The sequence below is a fragment of the Poecilia reticulata genome, chromosome 23 (genome assembly GCF_904066995.2).
Source record: "Poecilia reticulata chromosome 23, P_reticulata-male-v2, whole genome shotgun sequence".
In the NCBI taxonomy this organism is placed as follows: Eukaryota; Metazoa; Chordata; class Actinopteri; order Cyprinodontiformes; family Poeciliidae; genus Poecilia; species Poecilia reticulata.
The window spans coordinates 14,199,320-14,210,198 of record NC_088852.1 but is presented as its reverse complement, the minus strand read 5'-3'; the positions used below and the strand labels follow the sequence as shown (position 1 = coordinate 14,210,198).

Below are 10,879 nucleotides of genomic sequence, written 5' to 3'. Positions count from 1 at the left end.
TTTACAAATATATGATTTACTATATTTCTAATAACTAAAACGTTCAAAGACACAAATTAATGAAACTTAATAAAGACTTAAAATATAAAACTTTCCATAATTCTCTAATTACTGGTTTCTCAATGGTAGACAGACGTCCAAGGCGAATAAACACAAACGTTCAGAACCGTATCAGTCACATTATGTACACGTCACATAATAATAAATAATAAATAACTTATTTAAAATACATTAAGGCATTTAACGTGATATTTCAGCCGTACTTGACAATAATAAACAATAGTATTAATAAAAATTTTCTATGGTATTACGTAACCTTCCAGAGAGGAAGAACAAAACCAAGCAACTAACTGAAGGGCAAATATACAAAGGACCTCAGCTAGAAATAAGGATACTCAAAATTTTCCTTAAATGAATAACTCCTAAAAAAAAATCTTACATCAGCCTTATATTCTGACTTTTCCCAAAGAAAAACTATTTGGGTTTTTTTGTTCATGAGGGCTCCCCATGCCCAAACGCTCTCGAGATGCATGCCAAACATTTTTAATAGTATTAACTACATAGTTGATAAATCCGTCCCCCATTCAGAAAAAAAAAATCCACAAGAAAACAAAATGAGTTGCTTCACATTTAAGGCAAACTGACAACTTTACATATAAGTCTATAATTTTTTCCTTGTGAGAGGCTTTCAAAGGTGATCAACTTTAATCACAAATGAATTGGTGTGTTTGCTTTATTGTAATATGATGTAGTGCTACATCTCATTGTGAAAATAAACAAAAAAAAAAAACGTTTTGGATTTCAAAACACAGAACCTCTGCCGACAAAGGCATTGAGTTAAGCCAATGGAGAAAACCTTGCTTTTACTACTTTCCGATCAAAAACCTTGATGCATTTTATTGAAATTGTATGAGCTACACCAACAGACAAAAAAGTACAAAATATATATGGGGAATGAAAATAAATACTTTCTTCTTATGAATAGTCCACTGTAGTCACAATTTCTACCAGGTAGAAATTAGTATCTTAAATTAGTATTAGTATCTTAGAGGACTTTCCGTGACAGAATTTGGGCCACTGAAAGAAAAAAAAATTCACCAACTTTATTCACCAATTAAATCTGACTAATTTCTCCAGAAACACACATCTCTATCATTGAAGCTGGTTGCTCCCAGGAGCTTGCATGCATTAAAGTCAAAATTCTGAGAAAAAAACATGAACATTTCTCCTTTTTTCTCCTCTTCCAGAGGGCTTGATCAAAATTACAGTTATTTTTTTTTTATCTAACAAAAAAAGCACTGGATGAAACAATAATTGCTCAATAATAATAATAAAAAAAAAGAATAGTGGAAAGTCTTAATTATGCATGAGGGACCTCCCATAGGAAATCTGTTCTGGAGTCAGGTGCAGCAGCAGGTTATCCGCCCACATGTCAGCCAATAGGATTGGAATAAATAACACATCAGCTCTGAAGCTACTGTGGCCTCCAGAAAAAACACTTGGTACTCTTTAACTCAACCTTTTCTGGTCATTGATTAATGAGAAAGTTTCTCGGAAAGAGACTCTCCAAAATGTTAAATATTTTCTGATTGTGCGATGAGCCATTTCGTCCCTCCACCCTCCAGAACGGCTCTATCTCGCAGGTTCCAAGATTCTTTAAGAAAATTGATTAGTTCTTTCGAAATATAAAATAAAAAAAATATCTAAAAAATAAAAAAAATAAAGAAAAACACTGAACGGAGACTAAAATTCCTGCTGTATTCCCATGACGGCGATAAAAAAAACCCGCTGACCCTCTCTGTTCCTCCACAGAATACCAGGCCTGATTGTCTGGTTACTTAGCAACCTTCATAATGAATAGGTTGCTTCTTGAGTTCTCTCCAAGCCAACTCTAATCCAGCGTCTCCATATGAACAGGGATTTTAATTGGATCTTCAAACGCGTGCCTCTGTTGACTCTCCCTCTTGACAGTTAACAGGACGCTCTCTTCACACACAATCACACGCACTCACTCACACAAAAAAAGGTATTTTCTTTCCAACCCGGAAGAGATGCCCTGAGATAATTCTCTTGTTTTTTTCTATGTATACTGTATGCATGCTGGGTAATTTTCCATAATTCCCAGAAGACATAAAACCACCTTGTTACTATGCCAACCCAGGTCAGCCAGCAGAGACACCTCGCTCACTGTTGGCGACTTCTTGCTGCGAAGTCACCGATCTGGTAAACATGAGGTCAAGTTACGCAAGAGTTCAAGTAAATCAACAAAGGAAAACAATAAAAATATATAGTCTGAGCTCAAATGAGGAGTTTGTATTTTAAATGCACTTTTGACTCAGAGTCATCAAGCACTTAGGTTAAAAAAAAAAAAAATCACCTCATTTTACATTTTTGCAATATTAGTGCCTTTTCTTTTTTTTTTTTTTTACTAAATTATGGTGGATTTAATTGACCTACTAACCTATTAACATTAAACAAAGTATCCCCAAAATCAAATGGAAAAATATATATATATATAATTAGCTACAATTTTCACAATTAATTTCTCCAATTTTCCACATTCAGTCTTGGGATTTCACTCATAAATCTAAATATTATGAATTCAGAGTCATTTTAATCAGGATTCTCTAAGAATAATGCTGCCACCACAGAGCTTGATTATACGGATGGTATTTTTAAAATCGTGAGAAATGACATAGCGTTTCCCAAACATACTAATTTCCTTAAATGGGATAAAAAAGTCAACTTTAATTAGATCTGAGCATTTTTTTTGTGTCTTTTTTTCCCTTTGTTTTGGCAAAATATTTGCAGAGGTCCAGTGTTAGAAACCATTCTATTGTGTGTGTGTGTGTGTGTGTGTGTGTGTGTGTGTGTGTGTGTGTGTGTGTGTGTGTGTGTGCGTGTGTGTGTGTGTATACCAAGATTAGACAATGAAATTTGAGGATGAGTGACAGGACAGTATCTTAATTTAGTTTAGCAAATGGGGTTGATAAAAAACTCAAAAATAATCTTAAACACAACTAGGCTTGATCTGGCTAAATATCAGTGTATGTGTTTAGGGCAAATTTGCAACAATAAAGAAAAAATGTCACTTTTTTTGAAAAATTTTTTGTTTTTGTTTTCAAATAATTATACACATTTACAGTGACGCAAACAAAGCTATCTTTAAACATCTAAACTCGACCCATCTCAGATGCTTCTTTGGTTTCCAACAACTTAAATTCCAACCAGATTTTTCTGGACTAAGTTTTTTGTCCTGACAGATCTGAAAATATTTTGAACATTTGAGCACATAGAATTTATGAAGATGGGTTTTTATTGTGTGCATAATTCTCCAGTCATGAAACATCGCAATGTTTGGTTTTAAAAAGCTTTTAAATGAACCTTTTGTATTTGTGAATTTGCCTTCATCTGTCAAACTGAACTCAGTCAATCAATGAGTTGGCAAAAAACAGAAGATTGAGGGCATAATTCATGTAAAATCCTCAAAATCAGATTTTTACCTACTTAATAATAAAATAAATGTCTTTTTCTTCATGGTTATCCAGACTTGGAAGGCAGCGATTAGTCAAAGTAGTCCTCGATGTCGATGTCTGGGTTGAGCAGCTCCTCTCCGTACGCCGTCAGGTCCATCTGGTTGAGGATCAAGTTTTCGAACGTCTCCTCTAAGTCGGTTTCTCCGATCAGCACGGCCCCCACCATCCTGCCCCCGCTGAGGACCACCTGCACGTGGAGAGAGGCGGCATTCTGTCACAAACAAACTCTGCGCGTATTCTGATCTGAAGTTTTTGACAACAACTCGTCAGCTGGCTACCGTGACGGGGGAACGGAGGGTTCTAGATTATATCTATGACAACCTTATCATACGTGTATGCGAAAATTTTGTTTCTTTCATCGAAATTAAAAACATAAAACTCAATCAAAATCTTTGTTCGTCACATGCTATCGCAAGCAAAATATATATATATATTAAAACAAACACGTATCAGAAAATGAGGATTTGGTAGTTTGTACAATAAATGCACGTTTGTCATGATACAGGAGCTTGTTTAAAGTCAAAAATGACTTAATATTGATGAAAAAGTACTAGTAATTCATAAATATTAAGGAATTATTTACTTAAAATAACTTGCTGAAACGTTACCTGTACTTTAGCTTTGTCTTATTTTAAGTGTAATAAGATATTTGAAACTACAGCAAAAATAAACTTGGTAAGATTTGGTGTTTTTGCAGTGCTGTGCTTCATGTAGCCACAAGAGACATTAACAGAAATACTGCAGAAATCTTCCCAACACCGGCGCCAACCTTGACGTACTCCCGGCCTTTGGTGCAGCGAACCAGCAGCTCATGGTCGGACCCCAGGCCCTGTGCGTTAAACTTCCCCAGCAGGACCACCTGAGGAAGAAGCAGAAACGATGAAAAAATGGCTTGCTCAATTAATCACTGGTTGTCGCCTACGCAGCTCGGCTGGCTGGAGGCCAAAACGTCGCTTACCTTGTAGTTAAAGAATTTGGTGACGTGTGAGAAGAGTTCGAAGCAAAAGTCAAGGTCGATCGGCTCGGAGAGGACGTCGGCCGCCATGCAGCGGCCCGCGTACCAGCCCATCTGACGGGCCTGCGTCCAGAGCCGCATCTACACACACACCCACACACACACCTTTTTTTTAAACACCAGATGTAGTCCGCTAAGATCCTCCACTGTTTGTACTGTAATACTTTTCAAACTAATACATTTTGCAGTACTTCTACCTGCTGCCAAAGTGGGCTGTGCTCCCATGATGCACTGCACACGTCCCCTGCAGCGTACACATCCGGCTCTGATGTCATCATGTGATCGTCTACTTGAAGCCCGCCGTCGTCTGCCAATGAAAACTAGACAGGAAAAGTGGGGGAAAAAGATCCTGATCAATCAATAACATCTGATTATTATTATTATTTGATTGTCAGAGAGAACAACATCAGAACTAAGCAAATGGAACATTTGCTTGGTCTTTTTGTTTATGGATCAAATCTGCCTCAAGAAACCAAAGAAAGACGATCCATTTTTACAAAATATAAAACTCTCATCAAGGTATAATGAAGTAGATTGATTCAGTAAAGTTCTGTTTCATAACAAAGACAAAATAATTTTTTCTTTGTTATTATTAGCAAATAAATTAGCTAACATTTTCTTCCTGGATGATAAATTGTCCCAGAAGTTACTGCGAAAGAGATAATGTTGTCTTGAGACCATTTTCAAGTGACATAATGGCAATGGCAAAATAATGCAACTGTGTCAAAAACATTAATATTATAGTTTATTGTGATAATTACTGGGCAAAATGTGTTACAACACCCTTTTTTTTTTACGACTTATTAGAATGTTTTCTGTGATTACAGCAACGAGAAAACCGGCAATAAATTCAAACTTGTGCACTGAGATCTACTTTATTTCCACCTGGGAAGAAGAGATTCAAATATATCATTAAACAGTCCCAAAAAAAATGACTTTTTTTAGGCCGTTTTGTTCAGCTTTGAGGCAGCTTTTAGATATTCGACCAAAGGTTTTTCTCACATTGTTGCTGTGGAGAAATGGCTCCGTGTTCGGGATGACCCCGGTGGCGCTGACCACAAAGTCGCAGCCAAACATCTCGCCATTGGTCAACTGGACGTAAACCGGCCAAGATCCTGCTGGGAGAGAAGAAAAGAGCGAGGGGGTGAGTGGCAGAGGGAGAGAAGAAAAGAGGAAAGCAGGGGAGCAGAGGAAGAGTTAGAGTAGTAAGTGGAGTTCCCACCAGTGTCAGGTTTTGGACTTTGCTTTGAGGAGTCGAGGAACTCCTCTGAGGTGAAGATATGCTCCACTTCACACTGATACTCCACCGAAACTCTGCGGGACACCTGAACAGAAACAGAAAAAAGTGAAGAGATATGTGAGAAACAAACGAATGTTTAACACACGGAGGGTTACAGAGCAAACACACGTCGTCCCACCTGCTCCGCTCCTTGCAGCTCGATTCCTCGATGCCAGTCCGGGCCTAGAGCACTGCCGGACTCGACGGGACCGGGGTTCTGCCCGCGGGAATATTCATCTGGGAATGGAAAAAAAAACAAAAAAAACCGCCTTTTGCTGAAAGAGCAACACAGTCACAGCAGTAATATGGATATTTTGCACAGAGCTGGGTGATATAACTTAAAAATCAAATCTCTGACTATTTTTTTAAACTAAATGTCATTTATGATTTTGTTTAAAAAAAAATGACAGGAAATATCTTTAAAATTTTATTTTATTTCAGTTTTCAATCACAAGTTTACATTTTTCAGATCAATTTTGTGAATTGATCTAAAAAATAAAAAAAAAAACCTTGTCATCCAAAATGGTAGTTCTTGGCTAAAAAAAATCACAATTTTCCAGAAATGTAATCTTTAAAAACAGAAAATTTGATTAATGGATAGAATTGATTTATCTCCCAGCCCTAATTTTGTGATCAAGCATACACACATTTTGGGTTCCCTTCTACCTGAATTCCTTGAATAAACTCCAATGCTACCATTTGGTTAGAGAACAAACAGCATCAAGGAAACACGTGATAAACCGTGAGAGACCTAGAAACATCCTAAGTACCGGCTGTGAAGGTGTGGGCAGCATCCGGCGCCGGTTCCTCCGTGGTGAAGCGCTGCCTCTTGCACGGAGCGGCCGCCTGCTCTTTGTCGCCCTCCAGTGACGGGATGAGGAACTGCGCCGCTCCCGCGTCAAAGAAGGTGTTTCCAATGGCTTTGTCCTTCACAGCCCAGATCACCTCACAGCGCCTCACCTCATACCTGGAAAAAAAACAAACAAACAAACAAAAAAAACGTATTAATACCACAGGAATAAATACAGGCAATAGTTGCAGGTTAAAATAAGGAGAAATGACTTTTGCACTGTTGACTTACACCAACTCCAGTGCGATCCCTCCGTTTCCGACGACGACGATTCTCTTAGCTTTGGATAACCGCTTTTGAAACTCCTGCAACCCAAACAGAATGACATCTCGCATGCTGTGTAAACTCACAGCAAAATGTTACTATTTCAAACTTTACTGCTTGGATCTTCAGCTTAATCATTTCAGGAATTTCTACTCATTTATCCTCATGTCTACAGTACTAGTTAGCTGAATTGTAGCTAAAGATGCAATCTAATGCAACTAAACAAGTATTACTGCTGATTATGAGGCATAGACTTTCAATATTTTTTTTTAGACAGGACAAAGATATTTTATTTCATAGTGGATTTAGTCAAATTAACAACAGTCATTTAGGTTACACATGTGTGACCACCTTTTGTTTCAGGGGGAAAATGAATTCATTCAATTTGACCTACTTTTAGATATTGTCTCAGTGACCAGGGACATTCCGAAAACTTAATGTCAGCCTGATTAAACTATTCTTAAAGTCATTTTGAAGAGTGTTGGAGTTCCCATTGGTGTCCATAGCAAATAAACTATCATTCCCGTCCAAATATGTGGTCAAATGGGCAGCGGGTACTACAACAAAAGCTTTAAATGTGTGGTTTGGTATATAAAAGAAGTATATAATGTGGCGTGGTTTCGAAAAACGAATATTCAAACTTTGTTGCCCAAAGCGTTCCACCTGAACACAAAAATATTCAGTTCACTACTTAAAATACCAAAATTAGAATAAAATGTATTCTAATGATGATAAAATGTAAACCTCGCTCGAACTCAAAAACATGGTTGGTAATACCTGTGCGCTGTCTGTGTCCCGGATCCCGAGCACGTGCGGGTTCTCCTGGGTCAGGAGCTTCGGACGGGCACCGCTACATATACAAAGCTTCTCGTAACCAAACACTCGACCGTCTGCGGTTTCCACACACTGAGTGACAGAAAAAATAAATCCGTTGAGGGGGGAATATTAATCAATTCTGGAACAAGATTCAACCATTTCACTGTGCCGTTAAGCTATGTGCTGTAACCTTGTGGCCACCAGGGGGCGCCAATAGGATTTACCGAGGTTTACCGCTTACATGTGTATGTGTGCGGAGGGATTTTACAGCAGAATGAATGATGGTCAGGTTGGGATATTTCTCCTCTAAAACACTGGAGGGCTTTTCCTCCACGTCGAACTTCTCCAGTCTTCTGGACACCTAATGAACGGGACAAGTACCGGGATGAACACGAACATCAATCTCCTTTCAGTTGGGAGTGTAATAAAATCTCCAGAGTTCACCTACTTACCTGTTTATAGTTGGTCACCGCTTTTATGTGGGGACCTGCTGTAATAAGAGCCACGTCCTCTGATGGAAACTGAGATGATAGCTGCCAGTGGAGATGATTTTTAAGTTTAGAAGTTAGAATATGTAGACATTTTTGTTTAAAGGTTTTATGTAAATACCATGAGACCATGTTTTTGTTGTTGCTGTTGTTTTTTCAGATTCTTAAAAACTGTTTATGATTACTAAGATGGGATATCTTTAAAAATGCTTAGGGGTGTTCTTTATTGACGATCGTGCATTTCTTTTTTTTTTTTTAAATACTAAAAAGACTTGTCGTGTGTACTAATCCAGGTCAGATGATTATTCTAGGGATGTTGTTTTGGAGCTGTATTATATTTATGGTGGCCCCACACGTATACACTTTTACAAATAAATGATTTTACAGCTTTAGAGATGACAAAGTTGGTGTTAAAGAATCTATAAGGAAGTCAGTCCACATTTTACAAGCCTAAATATTCAATAAATTTAACCTGAATTGAGCAAATGTATTGAAGAGGTCTTTACTTTAGCAACACTCTGACGCCAACATAGATTTTTCAGCTTTTAGTTACAGCCGTAAGTTTTGTGTTTACCTGCTCCACGCATGTTACACCCGCAATGCCACCTCCGACCACCACAAACTTAAACGTTTTCTCCTTTTTACTCTCCATAACTCAAACAGCTAACATGCTAACAGTGCTAACGATTTAGGAAGCATCACTTTCAAACCGCAAAATGAGTTTGGATAGTCTAAGGTTTTGTCCCCCACTTAATACAAAAACAAATAAGCTATAAGAAAAGGTTCACATCAAACATGACTCTTAAAAATGTAAAATACTTCAATGTATATCTATCAATTCTGTTTTAGCATTCTGTAATACAACACTGGTTTTACGTCACTTCCGTATTTACATTTATCTACGGCAAGCAGCAGGCATGTTTTTTTTTTTTTTAAACGACCAACATGTCAGGTTCACTAAAAACATTTAACCACAATTAAATGTAAAGTAAACGTATATAACACTTTGATTTGATGTGTTTGAAGTAATATCTTCGAGAGTGTACACGTGAAAAAAGGTTGCCATTGAAGATTGCAGTTTGCATACGCTCTCCAGTAGATGGCGCAAAAATCATTTGCGTTTTCACAGCTGTTAGCCAGCGTCATAACTTCAATTTGACTTAGTGATTTGAAGTATTTTTGGATTTATTTTTTTTTCTGTTTATTTATTTGTGTACGCATCGTTTGTGAAATAATTTTGTTCATTTCTTTTTTGCAAGGTGTGTAATAAATGCTAATGTTTTTATTTCCCATTTCTTCAGAGGTCATTTTTAAATTGTTTACATCCAAATGGAGAAACTAACAGAAGCAAGTGAAGTTATTTCAGCTACTTGGATAAATTACTTGTAAATCCTAAAAAAAAAAAAAAAGACCTCACAGAACTTCACGGCAACATTCTGTTGAGGTTTGTGAATATTTTTGCATATATAATATTTCACAACTATATCCACCCAAATATATTTGGGGCTGGATTCTCTTATTTTTTTCAGTCATTGTGTTGTAGATTTGTTGCTAGACCTGGCCAAGCACATAAGCATCATTATTATCAATTATTTTTTAAAATTTTACTTACTCTTTTTTATAACCGAAATTTCCTGATTCAGGTAAATGGATTAAATTTAAGCTTTTCACATATTATCTTGATGCAGCAACAAACTTCAATGTATTTTATTGGGACTTTGTATGCCAAACCAACACAAAATTGTGCATAATTGTGAAATTGAGGTGAAAAATCCTTCATTATAACCAAAAATGTTACAATTGTGATGTGTTTGCATTCAGTCTCTCTGGGTCTTTACTTTTAAAGGCCATCTTTTGTTGCAGTTACAGATGAAAATATTTTCGGGTCGTCTTTACTACCTTTTCACATAAAGATATATATATATATATATATATATATATATATATATATATATATATATATATATATATATATATATATATATATATATATATATATATATATAATTTTTTTTTTTTTACTTGTTCTTCCTTGCAAATCATCTCAATCTACATTAGACTGAGTCTTAGAACACATTTTCAACTGGATTTAGGTCTGGACCAGGTAGGTGTTACCCTATGGGGAAAGTTGCAGTTCATCATTATAAATATATACGCTGAAATCCCATCAAAGCATTCATCAACCATAATCACTATCACGATAAACAACCCGTCAACAGAGCCCATTTGCAGGCCTCACACGAAGTAATCGACAGATCTTGACACGGTCCCCCGTTCTCTGTCGGGGAGTGTTTGTCAGATAATGGCTGCGTTGTTTTTTTTTGTTTTTTGTTTTTTTTTTTTTTGGACTCATCAGCAAAAGCCGCCACTTGTTCTATTTTTGAAAAGCCTTTTACACAGGTGTTAGCCACGCGCGGGGGTATTGATGTCAGCGTCTGAGATGATCGGGTCGCTGCTAATCAAACAGGGGTTGATGCCGTGCGTCACCGTTTCGCTCTTGATTTTCATTACCCTGAGTAAGCGCCGTCGGAGGACGACGCATGACAATATGGGAGGCAATATTGTGATTGCAGCTGTGCCATTAAAGGTAATGTGGGTAAACAATGACTAATAAGCACTAGATGCAATCAC

At 37.1% G+C, this 10,879-nt stretch overlaps 1 protein-coding gene across 3 annotated transcripts; it reads right to left on the bottom strand.

The window, feature by feature from the left end:
* Nucleotides 1-715: 715 nt before the first annotated feature.
* pyroxd1 (pyridine nucleotide-disulphide oxidoreductase domain 1) lies at nucleotides 716-9,148 on the bottom strand. Of its 3 annotated transcripts, none has more exons than XM_008425887.3 (13): nucleotides 8,823-9,148; nucleotides 8,213-8,293; nucleotides 8,002-8,121; nucleotides 7,722-7,850; nucleotides 6,912-6,985; nucleotides 6,601-6,797; nucleotides 5,970-6,067; nucleotides 5,774-5,876; nucleotides 5,554-5,669; nucleotides 4,749-4,871; nucleotides 4,495-4,632; nucleotides 4,306-4,395; nucleotides 716-3,723 (listed from the first exon to the last, which is right to left on the bottom strand). In XM_008425887.3, the coding sequence occupies exons 1-13, from the start codon at nucleotides 8,898-8,900 to the stop codon at nucleotides 3,565-3,567; spliced, it is 1,506 nt and encodes a 501-aa protein (XP_008424109.1). In that variant the 5' UTR covers nucleotides 8,901-9,148; the 3' UTR covers nucleotides 716-3,564. The 3 variants fall into 3 exon arrangements, with proteins under 3 accessions (XP_008424109.1, XP_008424112.1, XP_008424111.1); XM_008425890.3 differs by having other exon boundaries at nucleotides 4,316-4,395; XM_008425889.3 differs by having other exon boundaries at nucleotides 5,554-5,666.
* Nucleotides 9,149-10,879: the final 1,731 nt, after the last annotated feature.

What these genes read in the sequence shown, in the direction of transcription:
- pyroxd1 (XM_008425887.3), bottom strand. Translation starts at nt 8,900, where the DNA reads ATGGAGAGTAAAAAGGAGAAAACGTTTAAGTTTGTGGTGGTCGGAGGT. An exon ending in CCCTCCGCACACATACACAT is followed by an intron (nt 7,851 to 8,001) that starts GTAAGCGGTAAA and finishes TCTGTCACTCAG; the next exon opens with TGTGTGGAAACCGCAGACGG. An exon ending in GGGATCGCACTGGAGTTGGT is followed by an intron (nt 6,798 to 6,911) that starts GTAAGTCAACAG and finishes TTTTTTTTCCAG; the next exon opens with GTATGAGGTGAGGCGCTGTG.